The sequence below is a fragment of the Athene cunicularia genome (genome assembly GCF_003259725.1).
Source record: "Athene cunicularia isolate RWA chromosome 3 unlocalized genomic scaffold, athCun1 chr3_part1, whole genome shotgun sequence".
In the NCBI taxonomy this organism is placed as follows: Eukaryota; Metazoa; Chordata; class Aves; order Strigiformes; family Strigidae; genus Athene; species Athene cunicularia.
This window is the reverse complement of record NW_020799097.1, coordinates 99,208,680-99,230,990: the sequence shown is the minus strand read 5'-3', so window position 1 is coordinate 99,230,990 and position 22,311 is coordinate 99,208,680. Positions and strand designations below refer to the sequence as shown.

Below are 22,311 nucleotides of genomic sequence, written 5' to 3'. Positions count from 1 at the left end.
TCTGCTTGCTCATCCTGAGCTTAGCTGGGCACATGAGAAGAGGAAGGTTTGCTGTCTCTCGGAGCATTATATAGAGTGGGGGAAGAGCCCCACCTGAAACACATAAAGCGGGTCCAAAAAAATGAATTCAGAAGTGAAGTCAGCAGTAACGCAAATCAAAGAAATCCGTATTAAATTGTATATATTTAAACATTTTCTTTAAAGAGTTCTTTACTTGCAATAGAATTTTTAATACCTAAATTTACATTTGCAGGCAGCAGAGATAGCTTTATCTAGAACAGCATTTATGAAGTCACAAGAAAGTGTATGTAAGATTGGGTGAATGGTATATTACAGATAATATTTTACAAAGCAGTCATATTACAATAATGTAGTAATTATAAGATGTTACAAAGATTTTCATTAACCAGGAGGCTTTATTTTAGACAGCATTAGCATATACATTACTTGTTCTTATGTTTATAAAGCCCTGATTCCAGTACTATTCTTCATAAACCTGTCTCAGATGGTGTCTCTACCTGCCTAATACCGTGAGACTCTTGCTCTGGGAACTCGTTTCTCCAATGTGGCGTTGAAAGAGTAATTTGACAATTTGTTATGTCGCTCTAGCAATAGACTGGAAAAAAAAAAAAAAAATAGAGGCCACAAATAATTGGAGAGTCATCTCTAAATCAATGGCCTAAACCAGATTTCTAGGGCAGCAATAAATCTAGATCTCTTTGAAAAAATCAGATGTCATCACGTAACTGGTATAAATCACAGCACACTGAAGCCTCACAAGGAAAAACTGTAATTAATCCTTGTAATGCAGCTCCTATCCATATGTGACTCCTCTGAAAAGCTCTTCTCTGATATATGTGGCCACATCATTCTCCATCCACAATCCTGTTCTTCTCTAATGGACCAACTGAGAGGAGCAGCCAGTTGTAGCAATCTCTTACTGAGAAGAAAGGAGTTGGTTCGGTTTGTACAGTTCTGCCATGCAGAGTATCCCTCAGTAAAGCAATAGATGATAGGCTGTGGTGAGTAGCAAGTTGGCTTTTATGTTAGTGCCCTTGTTCTAGTCAGTCTTGTGCACAAAAGAAGAGGGTTGACCTCTTAATTAATTATTGTAACTGGTGTTAAAAGCTTTGACCAGCTTTGAAAAAGTGAAAGGTTGCCACAAATACCTGTCAAAATCAAACCTTAGGGGCAGATGGCCTGAAACAGCCTGGCCCTTGAGATGCAGACTATGGCTTGAAGTATGGACATGTCCCTACCTCTCCTGCTGTCAACTGGTCTGTCCATCCTAGAAGGAGTTTGAACAAAAGCTGGAGGAGCTGAGTGCTGCTGGGGCAAGTGCACAAGTGATGAAGAATGAAAACTAACCGGCTGCGCTATGATTAGGCAGCTGCAGACATGGCTTCATTTGAAGACTGGAAGGTGGAAGGGACCTGCTGAGAAAACTCTCCCAGGTACACTGCAGAGTAGAGCTTTTGCCCAGATGGGGTAAAAAAAAAAAAAAAAAAAAAAAAAATTTTTGCAGGAGGTTGGGGCTTGCTCCCAGGTTTATTGCCCTTTAGCTGAAATTATCTAGCAGCTGCATGATGCTCTGTTTCCTTACTAGAGGCCACACACCACAGCAAACTCTTTCCATGACTTATTCCAACTTTGTATATGAGGAAGGGTCCCCCAGCTATGACAATATGTTTGGAGAAATGCAGCATATGCAAAATTTGCCTTCCCTTTGACTTAAAAGGTATAATGAAGGGTACCCTATCACTGATAATGAAAAATAAAGCTTGTAAAATTTGCACACTGGGGGCTGATTTAAACTTTCTTTTCCCTGGCCTCAAAGTTTGAGGCTTGATGTACTTGCAGATGAATGGTATCCATTTGCTAGGATGCTGGAAAACATTTAAAGTGTTAGTTCTAAGTAGCCTTTTTTTTTTTTTTTTTTTTTTTTTTTTTTTAAAATTCTTGTTTTAAAAATAATTGGGCATGAATATTGTGGAGCAAGCTATGAGATTACGTACTTTTTAAAATGTTCAGAATAACTGTAGCTGCCACATGCTCATAGCATTGATTCCACCTACTACAAGTGGAATTTTCTAAGCTTCTGCTTGTTTAAATACAAGGTGAAGCGTAAGTCTACAACATACTAATTCAAGATATACAGGCTGAAAAAAACCCTGAGAAACAAAACCCATAAATCTTACCTTAATGTTGTTTTCATGATACTTGTGCTGTTTCATTAAATTACATTTTTTGCTTAGTACATAAATTCTCAGCATAAGTTTACATTTTGTTCTATGTACATCTTAAGAATAGAGCAGAAAATACCATTGCTTAGCACGTTAACAAAAATCACATTATATGAGAGGTTTGTCAAAATAACTGTATACTAAGTTATGTACAATTCTGGAAATACTTCTTCCTTTGAGTTCTAAGATGTTACTCCCCAGAAAACCAATCTGTTTGCCTTCTAAAGTTGAAGCATGCTGATAAAGCAACGTGAGCAAAAAATATTAACTTTTCAAATTTCACTTTTAATTTCAAAATAAGATGGAATGGCTCACTGTGTGATGCCAGCAATTTTATTTTGTTTTTTTAAACTAACTGTCCCTGATAAGGGTACACATGAATATTGCAAGTCCTAGAGGGGTCATTTTCCCAAGAAGATATTAATATGGTGTACTGACATTGTGGATAAATGTATTATCCCAAGGTGCACTATGTTGTATACTCCCATACACAAAAAAAAAAAAAAAAAAAAAAAAAAAAATACATAGCTATGTGTGTTCTGATGGTTGATACATAGCTTTTAAAACAGATATTCACAATTCTCAGTTTTTTTAAATTCCTCTCTGATAAAAAGTCCACATCAATTAGTAGCTCAACTGACCGTTGTGACAGCTGGCGTCTTCCCAGCTTCCCCTCCTTCGGCCCCTTCGGCGTCTGCTTCCACCTGATTGAACTTACCAATCTTTTTCAAATTCTCCAGCGCATACTTCAAAGTGTCCTTCAGGCTGTTCTCCAGGATCCACCCTTCGCTTTCACATTCAGGGTCTTCAGGATTTGGAATGCTTTCCAGAGAGGTGTGCAGAAGACGCAAGCCAACTGTCACGGACATCTGTGCCATGCAATGGAAAAGACAGAGTGTCAGGCAAACCTTTATACCTTTGTCTGCATCTTCATTGTCCTCTGCTATCAGCAGCCTGGGCTGGTGATGTGAATAAAATGCCAAAGGCACGAAACAGATACAGCTTAAGGGCTGTGAGAATCCTCCACAGGAGAGGAGATCCTGAGCTGCCTTCCTGCTTTGAGGTGGCCAGGAGAGGTGAGGGGGATCTGGCAGGAGGAAAATGTCCCTTCACAAGTAGGGAAGGAGAGGGTGGAGGTCTGAAATCAGTGAGCACCACAGGAAGCGTGACAGTTGATAAGCAATGAGTGGATGCATCAACTGATGAAGGATGCATGTGATGAAGGAAGCACAGCAGCTTTGTGTGGCCATGTGCACAAGGTGCCTTTCCATGTACCCCATCACAGGGGCGGCACCTTCTGGGAGATTTTAATGAAACTTTTTCTCCTGTGCACTAGATGTCCATAAAGCTGTATGTGCCACAACATCCTCTGCCACCACTCAGTTTTAACTCTAAATATTTTTGCATTACATTGACCTTAATATGTTTGGCAAGTATATTAATCTGATCAAGGAAATATTCATGAGTGTGCAGAACTGAGCCATATTAGGATTTAAACCATCCGCTTGTCTATTTCAACTTCTGGTTTTGTTTTTATATAGATATGTGTAAACAGGGAAATCAAGGCAGCAGGTGATCTGTATCTCCTACTGGTTCCATCTAAACCAAATTTCTATTTCTGTCAGGCCCAGCAACACTCAATTAGACTTTTTCTACTGCATTACGCTGATGTAACACCCCAAATGTGCCTCCAGAGAGAAATAATGTTTTTAGCTAGTCTCCTGCTTTCTAACACCATGCAGAACAATCTGAGTTCCACCATTGTGGTGTTTATGAAGGAAAGTGATTCATATGTGAAGCAGAGAAAGAAAGAAAAGACAATGCCAAGAAGAGACAGCTTGATGAGATGGTAGAGCAGGTGGTCAGGATGGGGCAGCAGTTAAGACTAGTTTGGCCTTTCATGTGCTAGGTAAAGTTAAGATTGAGACCACTTATTGTTGTTAGCAACCTCATAGGATTTGTTCTGTAAGGGAAGTAAACCACCTCTGTTATCCTACCCAAATTGCCAAGAAAGTGATTACCTTTGGTGTTCCTGAACGCTAATGGCTAAAGAGGTCAGCATCCCTGTGTGTTGCTTATCCCGTGGCACAGCTGAGGCCCATGGAGAGCTGCCCTGGACCTGCAAGGTACTGCTCTTTGTTGAGGTTTTTGAACTAGAGATGGAGGAAGCTTGTAAACTGTCATGTAGGATTACGGCATCATGTAGCTGGCCAGATCTGAAGTTAGGATTCAGCCACATAGCATGGCCGATGGAAAAATTCACATCTGGCTTTTGGACTCATGGAACTGCTCAAGCATGTGCTGCTGTGGACCATTCATTAGTCTGCTTACCATGGTCATCCTGCCTGTGTATGATCAGTGTCTCCAAACTATTGGAAGACTAAAGCTACCATTGGTTAGTCCCAGAATTTTCAGATGTTCATGTTTCTCTGTCTTCATTCAAGACCACAAAGGGAAAAACATTGGTCAAACAAGCAAGCTTCATCAAATACTTCCATATTCAAAGAATGTCCATACCCATATTCTGTTTAACTCGCAACACCTTGGTCCTTAAAGAATTTTACTATTTGGTAAATTAGTCTATCTTCCTACATGATAGCACAGAGCCTTGGGCCATCAGTTTTGGTGAAGTCCTGCACCAGGAAAGGAACAACCCCATGCACCGTTATATGCTGGGGGTGACTGACTGAAAGCAGCTTGGTAGTAAAGGGCATTAGGGTCCTCGTGGCCACTAAGTTGAACACGAGCCAGCTTGTGGCAAAGGTGGTGAATGGTATCCATGAGCACAAATTGAAATGCAGGAACTTCTGTTTGAATATCAGGAAACACTTTTTCACTGTGAGGCTGACTGAGCACTGACACATGTTGCCCAGAAAAGTGTTGGAGTCTCCATCCTTGGAGATATTCAAAAGCTGTCTTAGATGTGGTCCTGGGAAACCAGCTCCAGGTGGCCCTGCTTGAGCAGGTTGTTGTGGACAAGATGACCTCCAGACTCCCTTCCAACCTCAACCAGTTTCTGACTTTGAGTTGTAGACTTGTGCTTAATCACAACCTAGCAGAGAAGGCCTGAGTATCAAGGTCTCACAGCTAGCCCAGTCTCGCTGATTGATGATGTCCTCTAGCCAATAGACAAACTGTTATGAAAACCCTTGTCATTTTATAGCGACTTCAAAGTGGCAGGAAAAACAAGGCTGCGGTGTTTCTCCAGGGCTGGGTATGGCCAGGCGGGGCTGGTGCATCCCTCTGCACCACAGCATGCTCAGCCCCTCGATCTATGCCAGCAGAGCAAACTGTCTTTCTGGACAGTCCCTGCTGCTTATGGGCTGGTTTTGAAGATTATGAGGAGTTCACTCCTAGTATTCAGTGCATCAGAGTTTACTCTCCAGCACATGATGTGCAATGAACTTCCCGCTCACGTTTGATCGCTCTCCTGGGTTCCTACCTCCTGGAGCTCAGTGCTGGGCTCCCTCAGTGGCACCACACGAGATGAATCTCAGGGTATCAGCCATTGCAGTACCTGTGACCTATCAAGAGCCATGTATTTATACAGGAGAAGGACCTGGAGCATCTCAGGAACCAGCTACTGCTCTCCCTTCCTTTTGAAATGCTTTAATCAGGTCAACCTCGAACCCCCCATTTCCTCTTTGCTGGCTGAGGCAGGTCAAGAAGACAGCACTGCTTGCTCTGCTTGGCCTTCTGCAGAGAAGCCCATATGTTTGCTAGGGTTTAGCCTGAGGCAGGTGAGCTAGAGCAGGGTGTGATGTTTTTTCACCCTCATGACTGGTTGTCATTCATGGGAAGCCTACAGCTTTTGCTAGTAAAAGCAGTATGTGGATAATTATACATTTCCAGAAAATATGACATGCTACATTTTTTTTCAAATAGAAGTTTTGATATGTCAGAATAGGTTCATTTTTCCTTGCACCTAATACAGAAACACTAAACCTAAACATCCTTCCCTGAGGTCCCTACAACCATTTGGCACGTTACGTTTTTCTACAGCTCAAGGTAACAACAGCAATTAGCATTTTCCTCGATGCTCTGTCCCCCTTCCCACACCTCAGTACTACCCACCCAGCTGGAAGAGTCCTCTGTCAGCCCCCAAGAAGGGTTTTGCTAGGGAGACGCTGTGGCCGAGTTCACAGTGGCTCCAGATGCAAAGCAAACCAGGACACTCCTTTGCTTTTGTACTTTTCTGTAATTTCTCATCAAGCTAGTCAAAGAGAAGATGAGAAGCACAGAGCCAGCATGTTAACTGACTGCTGGGTCCCACCCTGGTCAGACTGACATCTTAACCTTGGCCAGGAGTTGGGACCTCTGCTGTTCTCCTACTCAGTATAAAATTGTTTCCTACCTGACTGTAATTTAAAGAAAGTAGTTCTATTTCAAGGGGGACAAAATTACTGTCTGCTTCCTGCTTTGCTTTAAAAGCAGAGAGAGTTTGAGACTCAAATCTGGACCCTTTATGATAGAATATCAGGCAAGTCATAAATATTCCGGAGGGCCAATTATTATAAGCCAGGACTGTGATATTTCCTTAAAGCTCTGCCCCAAGAGTCTTCTGATTGCCTGAAAAAAATCTCACCTTATATTTTGAGAAAGATGAAGAAAAAAAAGAGGATTGTATTTCTCATTACATCACAAATCAGAAAAAATACCTGGGTGTACTTTGAAGAGTTAGAAATAAAATACTGCATTTCTATAGCTGCTATTAATGTTAGCGTATTACTGTCATTAATCTCCTGCAAGTCAGCAGAGGTGTTACAGGTTCCCAGATGATTTGTTGCAGCTGGCATTAGTATGTCCGTACATTTTTCCTCCGACTTTCTGAATTTCCTTCTGATTTTCATATACAGCTGAAATTACCGTCTCTTCAAAAACTCTTTATTTGAATCTGGGCTGAGACACGAGCTTCTCTTGCTTTTCTTACCAGAATAACAGTGCTATGGGGAGGTAGTATATTTCTCAGCCCTGCAGAGTAGTTATTTTTAAAATAACACACATGAAATAACTTTAGGATTTTTTTTTTCGGTTCACAGATTACTTGGGTAGCTGCTTATTTTCTAAAAAGCATCTTCTTTCCTGGAAGGGTGTAGGTCAGTGCTTGTATCAAAATATAATGCATCTTTTTAAATTTGCATTTATCTAACTTTTTGAAAAGCCGGCCAAATCATTTAAAATAGGCAATGCCATTTGCAGCAGCCATTTCACACCTCATGTGCCAGCCTTTGTGCCACTGCCAGCCCATGCTCCCTGCTTATTAGTATTGATTAAACACCCCTGCTTGAAAACTGGCCATCTCCCAGAGGCAGAAGGACATGTTTTGCTCACATTGAATGAATAGTATTTTAGCAGCAAAGCTAAAATGCTATTATGGACTGTGGTCCCTACAACATCTGCACTGGGCAGTATTGGCACCTGTTTGCATATGCATGGTCATTTCGGGAAGCAGAATAAAATAAATCTATCTGCTTCACCTAAGCCACTTCTTGTGACCTTAAAACATTGGTGGAGCTGATGATGGACCTTAAACCAAATGCTGCTCTGAAGCTGGATGCTGCATGGCTCTAGGTCTTACTCTCATCAGCACATAAATCCCTTAATTGCACTTTCTGTCCCACAAATTACTGCCACCTCTTTCCAATACACGGCTGTGTGTACTTTTCATTCTCCACTAATGGTGACACATGTGAATTTAATGCATCTGGACAGCTGAGCCCTCATATGCTCTTCTCTTCCCAGCACCCTGCATTTGGCAGAAAATCAGTCCCTTTTTCCCTCTTGCTGTGGGATACTTGAGGCTCTGGCCCCTTGCTCTGAAGGGGGGGACTGTAACCTAACACCCACCCCATGCTTCCCAGCTGTGTCTCCAGCCTGGGACCTTTCAGGCCTTACACAGATGTTCACTATTAGATGTTTTCTCAGCCAAAGAACGGTGGCAGATGATTTATTTTAAACAGATCTGATCTTTAACTTGAAAGTCCATGCTGAAAAATGCTCTGCTCCTCTAGAGCTGGCGTTTCAACAAAGCGATGGCTGAAGGGACAGGGTTACCTCAAAAAGCCAGACGAGAAGGACAACGGCGCCCATGGAGGTCATCATGCTGCTATAGTAGTGCAGGAGGGCTTCCCGGCAGCCGCGGCGCCAGAGGTTGAGCTCCTCCGTTTGGTAGTCGTAGCTGTAGTGAGCTGAGTTGTTGGTGACCTGGTACTGGATGCAGGGTCTTGGGGAGCTGGGGTTGCAACAGCTGAAAGGGACACCATCCACCAAGTACCTTCCGTCCACGTTGCTTTTGATCCGACTATGGGCAAGGAAAGAAGGAAGTGTAAATACACGCACACACATATAAAAATATACTGAAGCAATTTTGCACAAGAAAGGAAAGCAAAGGCAACATGGATTTTCCACCACACCTCCTGGCCATTTCTCCGTGTCCCCTGTTCATATAGCGGCATTCGTCCCAGGTGTTTTTATTTGAAATCTTTTTCCATGTCAAGGCTACACCAAGTCTATAATTAACTCTTCATGATGGAAATGCACCCTCTTGAGTCACTTCTTCAAATAAATTAATTTTTAAAAAACCTAAATGGCAGAGAGAAATTTCAGGAGGGGTAGCCGGAAAAGAGTGATCACAGCATAGTTAGGGTGGAAGGGAGGTGTTGGAGGTGACCTGAGCTTGGAAAAGGACCCACAACAGCCTTAGGACCCACCGTATCCAGCTAAACCATTGATCCAGCAAACCCAACAGATTCTTTTTGATGATAATAGCTCCAGGAAGAGATTATCATTTATTCTTGGATTGGGAATGTAGCCAATGTTTAAAACATAAAATGTGCTTCATCACTGGGATGTTGAATAATGTCTGAATTTCTGAAGCTCCCAAACTATTGTTCGTTTGAGATTGTGGCTGTTCTCCATAAACAGCCATTTAGTGTGGTGCCTTATGACATGTTTAGATGAGAGATATTTAGAAGGGAAATATTTCCACTGACACTGCAAAAAAAGACTGTAATAAGAGGACTGCAATTCTGATAGGTGCCATTTTGCTTAGAAAATGACAGAATGGAGAGCTCCAGTGGTCTGGAAAGGTGAAAAAAATCTGAGAGTTGCTTGTAGCTTTCTATATTGATATTTTAAAGTTGTGTCATAGAGAGAGAGGTGATTGCAACAGCCTGGTGAAGTAAAATTCCACTTTGCAGTCATGACCTAAATATATCTAAATGTAAAGTTGAGATTTTATCTCTAGATGTAAAGTGTGCTCTGAGTTGGGTCAAATTCCTATTGATGTGTAAATGCTCCACCGGTTTCAGAGAGGCTGGATCAGACCTTCACTCTACAAAAAAATATAAAAATCGCATTGCAGGGGACAGACTCCCACCTTCCCTGGAATTAAGGCAAACTTTGCTGTTGACTTCAAAGGGGCCCAAATATCCCACCAGGAATGTGAGCAGAGATTGTGCACCACCATGTAGTTCAAACCTTGAATTCACTCATTAACGTCCATTTGTGGATTTTTAATGCCCTATTTCCTGCCTCAGTTGTACTAAGAAATTGCCCTGAGTCTCAGCCCCAGACAAGACGTCGTTTATTAAGGACAATATAACCTTGTTTTCCCTCTGTGCTTTGCCCTTCCACTGCTGCTGGATTAAGTTACAGCTCTCAAATCTCCATATAATGCTGGAAAGGTGAACCTATTATGTTTTCAAGTAGTTATTTATACCCATGGGCATACCTTCATAATGCAAATACTCCCTTATTAAATAGCGAATATATTTGTCATAACTCTGCAGTGCAATAGGTTAAGCTTGTAACAGTTTTCACTGTAAAGTCCTAGTTCAAAATTGCAAAAACCACCAGATCACCCAACAAGTAAAAACAATATGTGTAGAGAGACACAAGTGAAATACCATTTACACAGCCAAGCAGGGATCCCAAGAGATACACAAAGCTTTTTGCAAAATTACTTCAGACATTTTTAACATAGGCAGTATATTTAAAAGGCAGATTGCTTCCAGTTTACAAGACCTTTTGGGCAACCACACAGTATGAACGTTAGCGAGTGATGTTCCCAAAGAACTCTGAATAATTATATCTTCCCCTGGTACTTAATTTTTTTAAAAGGTTGTAGATATTTATGCTCAATGCTAATTTTTTTAATTTCAAAAATTCATTTGTTCTCATGTTTATTTTTTACTTGCGCTTACTGCACCTAACCTGATTTTGAGATTACTGCTTCTTTGGGCACTGACATCAGAGCCATTAAGGTGTTTCTGGCCAACAATCTGCTCTGCTTTGTAGAGTTGGAATCAGTGCTGTTCTCATGTGAGGTTTAAAAACATTAGGCACAAGTATATATGAACATGTTTTTATACAGGAGAGGATTTAAAATGCATTTGGCTACAAGGGACACTATGTGAAGCTAGGAATGTCAATGGGTGTTGATTGTCAGAGTACTGAAGCAATCCATTGAGGGAATATAAAAATACAATTCTAAATCTTAAGGGGTTAAAACACTAACACATAACTAACATGAGTTATTAGTAAAGCATTACTATTTCTATTTGTTTCCATTAGACTGATTAATTGCCAGTATCTAAAGTGGAGTTTTAAAACTGGTATGAACAGTATATATCCAAGCAAGTCTTTTTTAGGAACTTAATAACTTGCATTGCATTGCAATCTGCTTTAGGAATAGTGATGTTCTGATACTTACCTGTTAATTTTGGGAATAGGCATGTGTGGCTCAACATAATGGGTTTATAAGGAGGTAAAAGACAGTAAAAAATATTATTTTAAGTCTGTTTACATCGCACTGAGTGAGAATTGTATTTTGGTGCTTTATATTTTATGTTCTGGATAACAATAGAGGAATTTGTCAGGGGAGGAAGCAATCTAGTTAATCATTTGGGATGCTTACTAATCAAGAGTAGAGAAAAAAAACATCTTATACAAAACCCTCTCCAGTCGGTGCCTGTTGTGATGTACGTTTCTCTAGTATAATACCAAAATAATGATACTACACAATACAAACCCACTAAGTCACTTACTCTTTCACTTCCTTGGAGCTGAAGTCCAGATATCTGTTGCTGATCCATTGAATTTCGAACCAATCTTTGAAGCCATTGTTCCCACAGCATTTGAACTCAATTTGGAGCATGTCAATGGTCTTCTTCATGAAGCATCTTCCGGGGGTGTCTGTGTCCCGGTAGAACTTCATGCTGTTCTTGAGCCCCTGAGCCAGTGTGCTCTCCAGATTGCCCCGCATGAGAAAGCAAATCAGAGCAACGAAGAAAATGAGAATGTTAAAGAGGAAACACAATGCCAGATAAGGTTTCAGCAAAGGCTTCCACTTGGCAAATTTAGCGGGATCCAGAGAATCATAACAAATTTTGCCAGCAAAACCATTGAAGGCGCAGGATAATATACCCATCAATATCAAAGAATTGGGCACAAAGTGGCTTTCAGAATTGTCCATCACTTCGCTTCGCTTACGGAGTTCAATTTTGAGGAACAAACCCATGCTAAAAACAAGGATTCCAGCAAACACTGAAAGCCAGTTCATGAGCCATAGTCCCTGTGCTAGTTTTACTCGTTTCTTCTGACTGAATTTGATTTTCAGCAGTGCCATCTTCGTAATGTGAGATGCCGGAAGATTTTGCAGCCTCTACCCCTCTTCTCGGTGCAAGTGACTTGAGGAAAAACCATTCAGGCGTTGGCAGAGACCCCGAATGGCACGGCTGAAAGCAAGCCACTGCACGGTCCGTCCATCTTGAGCTTCCCCAGTTAGTATTCGAGCAAGTAAAATATTCAAATATCCCAATTAACAATTTCACATTAATGAGAATAATGGGCAATTAGCATCTACAACTATTTCTGGTGGTTCTTTCCAAGCAAAGGAGAAACAGACTCAAGGTTTCGAATGGTTTGATCTGGATCTGCATGACGCCATTCTAATACCTTTAATCATTTGATCCAATTTGAAGAAATGTCTGTCAAGAGATGAGTGGAAATAATCCCTCATTTTACTATTTAGTAGATTTGTGCTTTCTTATGATAGGCTGCCGGGCAGAATATGAAATCCCAGAGAGATAAAAAGATATTTGTTGCCAGAAGAATATAGCTCCTTTGAGGAAAAAGGAAGAGGGCTCCAAGATTAAAAAAGGCTGCTTGAATACAGATATATACCTCCCCCTACAAGACCCTGATTTATTCATATGTACAGCCAAAACCACCTTTCTAGTCCTTATCCTTCTGTGTTGACCTGGGATGCCATTCTGTGGCTTATGTGTTCTGGAAGTAGATAAGTGTGTGGTTTACAGTGACCTAAAAAACCTAAGCTTGGTATTTTCTATTTACTTCCAGGGCTTGTACCATCTCTTGGCCTTGGCAGGAGGAAAGGAGAAAGGAAAAGTTCAGAGAAACTCAATAAATAAACCCAGGGCTGAAATCTAGAGATGCTTTTATAAAAAGTGAGCCGACATGAGCAGCTTACTGGATAATCACTGGGCCAGGGAGGGGAGAAGGGCTGCCCAAGCTGACCCAGGAGCTTACACCGGGGAGGAATTTGGCCCAACAGCTGGGGAGGGACCCTCGGGCTGTTGTCACTAGCCAGTGCAAGGGTGGCACCCCCGGAGTCCTGGGGGTCTGCTGAGGGACCTGCAGCCTGGCTCTGCTTTCACACTGTAGCGGGCAGAAAAGGAGGGGTGCTGCCCCTCCGGCAGAGGCCTTCCTCCTTATGCCGCACAGCCATTTCAGCCAAGCATGGATGCTGGGCTTTTGCTCTTCCTAGTGCTTTAGGAGTTTTACTCACTTTGAAATATCACCTCCTGCTCACCCCTCGCCCTGCAGACGTTCAGAGCTATTGGGAACGTCCTGCGCTGGCTCATCACCTGCTGCAGAAACGCAAAATTAGCCCCAGGCAACCTCAAGCAACGCAAAATTAATTCTGCAGGTGTGTGAGAGCTTGGGTGCTAACACTGCAGGTGAGAAAGAGCAGCCCCAGGAGAGGGACTGGGGGGGCTTTGCCTTGACCCAAGCCAACCCGACTTGCTGCCACCCGAGTGCATCCTCTAGTGGTTGCCAGCAGCATGGAGCACCAACCCCCAGGGAATGGTGAAGGAACCTGCCCAGGAGGAAGGCAAGTGTGAAAACTAATTATTATAATTAAAAAAAAAAAATGCACTGAAACCCATCATTTTGGTAGTGGGGTGCTGTAGATGCTGCTCAGTTACTGCTTGAGATCCTGGGACACCAGAGATCTTTTCAGGAAGGACAAAGGCTATCAAGCTGCTACTTTTTCTGGTGCTAATAGAAGGGTTTTGCCGTGGACCTTTCCCGGCCCATCTGGGTGCTATCACAGTGACCTGGAGAGCATCTGGTAACTGGTGTTTTCCTAAAATAGGCCTGATTTGTTCGCATTGCTTCTGCCCTTGCAGGTGGAGGGTGAGCATGCAAGAGGAAAGGAGAAAGGCAATCATCCATCAGGGGGCTACTCTCTGCTTGCCATGAAATGGATGAAAAGTGCTATATTGTGGAAAAAACCTGTTAAATACTTTTGTGTGATAAGCCACAGCACTGAAATAATATCCCTCCTGGCCTCTTGGCAAAATAGCCCACAACCATCCTGCAAACATTACTATGTTTTACTGACTCCTCCAGGGCTCAACTAGGAAATATAAGATAGTCTAGGGGGTGTATTTATCTGACAGCTTTAAGTTAATTCTAGATAAACGAACCTGCAACTACTTCCTTTCTTGTCAGTGCTGACAGAGCAAAACTCTAGTTAAAGTGGAAAAGAATTTTATATTGGGTCTGTGGATCATGAAGATATACAGTGATGTATATAGTGCAGTTAATAGGACAAGAAATAGTAAACCTGCCTATGGCAGATGTAAGCCTGGTGCTGCTCTGGATATTGGGAAACTTACATTCAGGAGCACAGATGATGGTCTGAATACCCATTACCTTAATTAGTATTCAGACGACGGCAATAAATCTGATGCAGCAAACCCATGCCATTGTATACACTGCAGTGTTTCCTGTTAATTCGGGAATAAAAATAGTGAAATAGAACATGCAGCGTATGCTTCCACTGATCCACTTAAATAAAGGTAACAGGAGGGGTCCTAATAAACCACTCCCAAATACTTAATGCTTTCTAGGAGATGATCAGTGAAGGCACACTCAGATACTAATTAGACCAGGAAGACTTCAGGTAATACCTTTCAGCTGAGAGAGCAATCAACATAACCAAAAAACCACAGAGCAGTAAATTTGCTGTGTTTATTTCAATAGTTTCAGTAGTTCACTACCAGCTGGGGACTTGGAGTTGCACAAACTACCCACCTATCAAGTCAGCTCACCAATGCTTGGAAAGTTTAAAGGGGGTTGGTGACATTAAATCATAGGCTATGATTCAAAAAATGAAGTTAGTACTTTCTAAAGTGGGATGTTAATGCTTCCCAGTTATCTCAGACACAGAGGTGATGAGCCCTGTGCAAGCTTCAGCACAAACTGATCACCTGAGGGCTGTCTCAAGCAGAGTAAGCTAAGGAAGAGCAAGGTTATAGGGGATCATTGAGAAGTGCTTTGGAGTGTGGACAGCGCAAAAAAGAAAACTGTTTTTGCCTGGCATCTGCATTTCTTACAGATCTATTTTGGCTGGGATTTGACTTTAATTGGGCAGATTTACTACTGCTTTCTACTTCAAATAGAAAATATTGAAACTGATCCATAGCAGACAAAAGCTAATTGCAGCAAGGATGTTTGAATTAATGGTCTCAGAGTTTACACATTAACTCAAATGTAAAATTCATGTGCCATTTTAGAGGAAAAAAAAAAAAAAAGTTAGAATAAAATACTCAGATGGTTACTGATCTGCTCAAACTCATCACGAATGTGTTCAAATTCAAAATACTGCTAAAAAATTATATTTTCTAATGATGACAATACAATATTGATACCTTTCCAAAAAGCTCTGCCTGCTAACCTAAATATAAGCCAAAAACTTATCAGTTAATGTTGAAAGGGAGGAAAAAGTTGTTTTTAATGCTGATAGCTCAATCTGGTATTTGGTATACAGTCTGCTGCCCAGTCCTGGAATAACCATGCTATTTCCACCTTCAGGAATATGAGATATAAAAGGCAAATTCCTTTTATATAGGTATATCCTATGTGCCTAAACTATGGAAGTGCTCTTAGTTGGTTAAAAAAAAAATAAATTTCCAGGCCCAATCTTTCTTTAACACTGCTCTGTGATACAAAACATGTGGTTTTCTCAGGTTCTTTTTTCTTTTCTTTCGCTAGAAGTCGTTAGGTTTCATTGCAAGGATGAAGATGTCTGGTTTTACCTATGAAAGGAAGTTATTATGTGGAGATACGAGGTTTGTTTATGTACTGTAGTTTATTGTTTGAGTTTATTGTTTGGCTTGCACTTATAACTCTGTGGTGTGTACAGGGACACTCCTGAGGAACAACGTGATAAAATGGCTGTACCACACTGTATGATTAACAGCTGGAGAAAAGTCTGATTTATGACTTTTTTTTTTTTTTTTTTTCCTCCAGTGTACACTAGTGACTTGGTAGGCTACTATTTCTGTGGCATGTAAAGTGACTACAGGTTCTGAAGCTGAAAACAGAGGCAAGATGCTAAATTCGCTGCTGGAGCTGTTATACACTCTAGGAAGGGCGATTTGATCTGCTGGATCCTGTGGCATCTAAACTATGCTGGGGCACACTGGGGGGGGTTTAGTGTCATCTTGCTCTGGGTCATTCCCAGCATTTCAGCCATCCTTATCCACAGTGTGGGTGTGTTCAGAAAGTACAGTTTTCCTTTGACCCCCAAGATGCTCATTATGAGTATTTATTTGTATTACTGATGCCTAGGGTGTAGTGTTCACTGCTGAAAGAAGAGGAGTTCTAAATCAATGTTTGTACTTGCAGAAACAGAATAGAAATATGTTGGGAATTGAAAGAAGCTTACAAAAGGCTCACAATAGTCATTACTGCTGGAAAACATCTCAGCACAACAGATGGACCCTCAAGCAAGTCAGATAAATCAGATCACGATGTGAATGGAAATGCTGCAATTCCACAAGTTGCACAGACTTTTTTTTTTTTTTTGGTATTCATATCTTTCCTTGTATGTGATGAAATTGGCTTTTTAGTACAGTACAGGCTGTGAGCTCTCTTGTGCAGATCCAGTGGCTGTAACAGGAAAGCTGCATAGAAAAAAGCAGCACAATCATAGGGGTGGGGGAGAGCCTGATGGAAAGTGGGAAGTAAGGGCACAGGGCTGAGCAGCAAAAGGGTGATGCGTAAAGGAGGTAAAGAAATGTATTTGTCTGTACACAGTTCTCAAATACAAGTCTGCCCTCAGATGCCACTCATATGCTGGAAGAAATCCACTTGGAAAGAAGTAGGATGCATATTGAGGGTGGGTTGGGGGGAAGGGTTGTATATTCACAAAAAAATCATTCCACTAAAGAATTTCTAAGTATTTTTTAACACCTGAAACAATTACCTGGAGGTAAAGCCACTAAGATTTGATCCTTGTCTACACAGAGCTATTGCTTAAATAGGAAGAAGCTTTAAAAAAACCATAAATCCCAGCCTTCAAAATACAATGCTTAAAAATGTGTAAGAAAATGTCTTATGCACTTATTTCTTACCTGTTTTTCACACTATTTTGTTAAGAGTCCACACCTGGATCTATTTAAATGAAAGAGGACTGGATAAAAAGGGAGGATACCAATAATGCCATTTTTGTTCCTGGTATTCAGAGTAACATGGGCCGACAGCGGGAAATGCTGGTCTCTGTTGGGAACTGAGGGGTTTGGACAGACCTCCAGGTGAGATGATGGCCTCATGGGAAGCAGCAGCAAAGCTCTCCACTGCTTCTCTGGAGGCAAGCTTTGGTTCGTGCTGCCTCTCATAGCCTCAGCAAATGCTGACACCGAAAGCTCTGTGTGGTCCCGAATAATGCTCTCAATTTTCTTCTATGGGTTCATGTGTATTTTTGCACAGAACTATTTAATTTCATTCACAGACATGTATGAGCTTTAAAAAGTTGAGTAACTGCACCGTGGTGAACTCAGGATGTTTCACTGGCTCTAAAGATTCTGATCAGCTGGAGGCCTGTCCAACCAAGCTGTCTTTCAAAAACCTTTAAACCAGGAGTTTGCTTTCCTGACTCGCCGTGGAAAACAGTTCCGCACCTCAATGCCCCGCACTGTTTTGGAAATTTTAATGCCAGTTATCCCTGTATTCAGGGCCAATTTGCACCTAGTTTATGGTGCTGATGTTTCTGTTATCCTCATGTCTTCACAACCATGTCCCTGACAGGCATTTATTTTTCAGCTCCTTCTGATGCCTAGCATAATGAATTTCTTTAGGCTATGTGTTTTTTTAAAGAAGTTCCGTGGTTATTCTAGCAGCAATGAGATGCAAACCAGAGCTAGGGTTCTTGAGGAGGCTTTGCTTCAGTCCTGCGTTATGTATGTTACGTGAATCCCATGCCGGTCACACCGACAAACTGCTGCAGACGGAGAAAGAGGTGTTGGTGGTGCTGGTTGGGAAATTACTGTCCCTGAACATGCTCATTCAATGGGCTCCTTTGAATCATGTTTTTAGTTCTTCATCTTGCTACTAGGCAAGGTAGCTTGAAACCAGCTTGGTTTCACAGCAGTCCTGACTGCTTCTGTCCTCCCTGTAGCATGACTGTGAGCCTGATGTTACCTGCTACCTGCTCAGCCATGGAACTTGCTCACCGCACAGACTTGCACAGAGCCTCCCAGACAAAGTACCTCTACCCCTGTGAGTCTCCTGGGAAGGGGATTTTTAGAAGTTCTCCCTAGCAAGATTAGACACAAAGCAATCCTGGCTCCTGGCCTAGAAGAGGCTGACAGGCTTTGTCACCATTGCTTATCACTCGGAGGGAAGACACTGAGCATATACTGTGCTCCTTTCTCCAAGATGCGATTAGCAGAGACACAAAAGTGGTTCTGACCAGGCTGGCATTGCAAGTCTCCTTGACCCAGGAGAACTGAGACAGCCTGGCAGATCTCAAACCAGATGCTGCAGAAACTCTGCTCAACCTTCCCTCCGAGTATTTCTTAGTCACAAGCTTCAGAAGGGGAATTCAGGAGCCTGTCACTTGCCGCTGGCAGCTCAGGGCACGTCATGACACACTCCTTACTCTCTTGGAAGGAAGTTTGCTTCTGTGTGATGTATGAGATGCTCCATCAAGTCATCTAGAGACGGGATAGCACAAAATTCCTCACTTGTTGAAACAAGACACTCCGTAAAACTATTTCATTGCTTTCATACTTAAGATATGCTTTTGACCTCTTGAACAAACAGCTTAAGGCTCACCTGCAGACAGGAAGCAATTTTTTTGATGCCTTGTCAGTTGATGCAAAAGGTAAAGAAATGTGATAAAGCTACAAATACTGTGTACTAGACCTTTAGTCTTCCTGTGTTTAGTATTTACTCTGTAAGTAGTTCCAGTGATAATCTAGACAACTCTATAGCCTAGGCGTGCTAAAGTATCCCCAACATCTTATTTCCAAAACATTGATGTCAATATGAAAAAAAACCACTTTTCCCATCTAAGAAAATAGATGCTAAGAAATTAAATAGCTGAGAAATTTTAAATACAGATTATATACAACTAGCCTGTAAAACTTTATATATATATATATATATACACACACTCCTACTGTGCTTTTAAATACTTTAATGAAAATGTAATAAGTATATAATTCTCAAGACATCTGAGCTATCATTTTCCACTGGATTTGACTGGAAAACAGATTATCAAATGAGTAACTGTACTTTTTGGCCTATCAGCTAATATTCTCTCATTCACATGGCAATTTACTTTTTTCCTCCCCACAAGGGCTGGCAGAATGCTGTGGGTTATAGCACAGGTGGGTAACACAGTCTACAGACTGTCTACACTGTTGTTGTCAGGAGGAAGTGTTCTGGGATACACATATGACAGCCTGCTTGTGCTTATAGCAACCGTGACTTCCTTTTCCAGATATATTTTTAATTTAAAAAAAAGTGTTTTTCAAATAGCTAACTAGACAGAAATGCTTAGGTGTTTCTTCCAGACCTGAAAAAGCTGTAATTTCTATACTGATTGAGCCTATGAATATGCTAGCAAACCTTCTCCAGTGCATAACTGGTGTTCATACACTACATTACTATTAACATGACATACTTGTTTCAAAATAGTTTTGAATTTCTCCTAGTATGACTCTACATTAGGAAATTAACCTTTAAAAAAGGAGCATGGAAACATGCAACTGTTTGTGTGTGTATATATATATATATATGAAGATACATACTTAGAACTATAAAACACACGTAAGTATTTGCCTGACAAATGTTTTCAGACTTGCTGTCCTCAAATTTTCTTGTTTGATGTCATGCTTGAGACCAAGGTACACTTACCTGTTTGTATTACAAAGGTAACGAGATAAATCTTTAAGGCAAAGTAATGGTTGGGAACATCTTTAGCAGTCTCCCCTGAAGTCCTGTTCCTGAAGAGTATTGCCTAATAATTTTGCTTTGACAGAAATTAAGTACTTGAACATTAGGAACTGGGACATCAGTAGCTGACCTCTGAAAAATGTCACTACGGAAGCATTTTCAGACTTCAATTTAAGTTGGAATTTCCTTGGTTTAACTCATGCTCTGTTTATTCAGCCATTACTGCGTGCTATGAACCAACAGCAAATACAGGAATGCACTCGCGTGCCAGTCTGAAGCGTACTGAGAAGCCCACATCTGATACCTGCTACAGTCTAGTGGTAGTCTCTCCATTTCTAGATTTGCCACTGTCCATCAACATAGTAAACAAACATAAGCATTTATAGTTTTTGGCTAGCTGAACAAAGACATTTCTGTAGTTCCTACTGACTGAACAATTTGCAGTCCCAGGATGAGAGGATGACAAGGGCATCTGTCACTATGAGGGTATGTGGGAAGAAAGATTAACTACCAAATCAGGTTTGGTACTATGATGGATGTGTTCAGATACTCGAGAGCCTCATCTGATCACATCCCTCTAATAACAGGTATTTAAAATTATGTACATTAAAGCAAGACTAAGGGTGTTTTCTTTAAGTCATTCTACCATGCTGTCAATGAAAGGAAGAATCATTAGTCAAGGGACAACTGAAACAATTGAACAAAATATATTTGAAATGCAAAATCATTAACAGAAGTAAACAAATCAAAGTCATGAACATAAAAATTCCCTTTTCATCCCTCCCCTTTTACATTAAATATGCTGAAAAGAACGTAAGTAGTTTCTCTGCTCAAAACCAGCCAAGTACTCAAGTGAAGTTTCAAGAACTTCTGCTAGCAATGATGCAGTTTGTTTAGCTAGTATTCATTTTCTGTTAGAGGCACATATATGATGGTAGGGCAGCATAAATACTTTGTAGTTTTAAATACAACTCTAAGCTCATTCTTAGCCCAGATAAAACTGTGATTTCTTGCAAAATGCCACAAGTTAAGGAGCACACTTTCTGCAAGATAACATGTGCTTTTGGAAATGGAATATAGCACCTCAGTCATTTTCCCAATTCCCTTGTCAAAACTGCACTTGGGCAGTAGCAGGGGGCTGTAAATTAAGATCACAGCACCACTGAGCATATTGTCTGGTGGACTGATGAAACAACTAGTAGGACATACCTGAATATTTTTCCCCTTAAGTTTCAGACTGAAGTAGAACAGTTTACCTAGCTTCTGTAATGTTAATCAGCACTTACTACACGCCCACGAAAGTACACTCAAAGCACTCATTAGTCTCAGGTTAAAACTCTTTATAGAAGGAGCATCCTTTTACATCATATTTTCAGACTGTGAAGATTTAGTATTTATATAGCCTGTATAGGTTCGTTAATTTCAAGCAATCGTTAATATATTAGGAGAGCATTAAATGTACATTAGCCTTTTTTCCTTTAGGCTTAACTCACTTGAAATAAAAGCCTAAAGGCCAGTTACAGATTTCACCCATATCAACATAACCTGGCTCATAATTATACCATAGGCTAGGCTATGCTGTTCAGTCACAAATTCCTTTAAATTAACCTTTTGTCTCCATTACCTCACAGAAGTCCTCTCCTGCACTTGCTGTAATATATAGTGTACTGTTGCCTGCAACTTGAGAACCACAAAAATATGAAAAATTTCGTATTTCATCTTTTCACTCCAGTACAGCTTGTACTACTTGCAGCTAATTTAGATTCTGCCTGGGTGAGTGAAAGCAGCACAACAGCTCTAACAGAAGCTGTTGTTTATCAATGCCCCTTGCCCCGCCTTAATTAGAAAAACTCAGCAGTGAGGTACTGCAGTAGATGGCAACTTCCACAGTAACACACAAAGATTACAGCAGCAGCCCGTGTAAGCACAGCAAGCTATATGTGACTGGTATTCTTCGATTGAAAAAATCCAATCATACATTGTAATTCACAATTTAAATACCGAATGGAATAATTTAATGGCATATTTGGGACCAAGCCCCAGAGTTTATGAATCAAGACCGCGTTTACACCGCTATTTCTTGCTCAGCAGGGTGTTGCCTCTGCAGCCAGTCAGTCCCAGCAACTGATTCTCTCGTGCTCGGGGATGAGGCTCCAGTTGGGCGAAGGCTCGTCGGTCGCCAGCCAGTCAAAGTCATCCACCAGGTTCCAGTTGTTTCTGTTCCTGTCCAGCCCCGACGACTGGAAATCTCCCTCGATGCCAGGGTAGCTCCAGGTGTAGGGGGCGAAGGAGACCTTAGTGCAGTCCTCGATCACGGCTCGGCTGGTCACCTGCACGTAGAACCGGCTGTCGCGGGTGCGATGGGTGCGGAGCTGCTGGCAGGCCAGCACCAGAAGGCAATCACTGCAGCCATCCACCAGCACGGAGGTGGAGACGGGCCCGCAGAGCACGGTGCAGCCCCGGCAGTCCCGCACCCGCAGCGTGTTGGCGTTGCCGCGGAGCCGCACCCGGCAGCCGCGCAGCCCGGCGAGCACCACGTCGCGCTGCAGCAGCTCCGCGGGGCCGAGCTCCA

The 22,311-nt window shown here is 41.7% G+C and overlaps 2 protein-coding genes and 1 long non-coding RNA gene across 3 annotated transcripts in view; 2 read left to right on the top strand and 1 right to left on the bottom strand.

The window, feature by feature from the left end:
- Nucleotides 1-288: 288 nt before the first annotated feature.
- Nucleotides 289-12,169, bottom strand: PRPH2 (peripherin 2). The gene is made up of 3 exons (XM_026844335.1): nt 11,291-12,169; nt 8,298-8,544; nt 289-3,112 (listed from the first exon to the last, which is right to left on the bottom strand). Exons 1-3 carry the CDS (start codon nt 11,869-11,871, stop codon nt 2,876-2,878), a joined length of 1,065 nt encoding a protein of 354 aa, XP_026700136.1. The 5' UTR covers nt 11,872-12,169; the 3' UTR covers nt 289-2,875.
- LOC113477762 lies at nt 3,121-7,805 on the top strand. Its single transcript, XR_003397959.1, has 3 exons — nt 3,121-3,458; nt 4,090-4,092; nt 7,794-7,805. It is a non-coding gene; the product is annotated as an uncharacterized LOC113477762 (long non-coding RNA).
- Nucleotides 12,170-12,300: 131 nt separating the features above from the next.
- BICRAL (BRD4 interacting chromatin remodeling complex associated protein like) overlaps nt 12,301-22,311 on the top strand; it is a 52,151-nt gene continuing 42,140 nt past the window's right edge. The window contains exon 1 of the mRNA XM_026844330.1: nt 12,301-13,380. Coding sequence (XP_026700131.1) covers nt 13,353-13,380 — 28 coding nt within the window. The 5' untranslated portion in view covers nt 12,301-13,352. The remainder of the gene's footprint in view (nt 13,381-22,311) is intronic.

Coding starts and splice junctions, on each gene's coding strand:
- PRPH2 (XM_026844335.1), bottom strand. CDS start 11,871: ATGGCACTGCTGAAAATCAAATTCAGTCAGAAGAAACGAGTAAAACTA. Junction 8,545..11,290: donor AGCTCCAAGGAAGTGAAAGA/GTAAGTGACTTA, acceptor CCTTGCCCATAG/TCGGATCAAAAGCAACGTGG. Junction 3,113..8,297: donor TTCTCGTCTGGCTTTTTGAG/GTAACCCTGTCC, acceptor TGCATGGCACAG/ATGTCCGTGACAGTTGGCTT.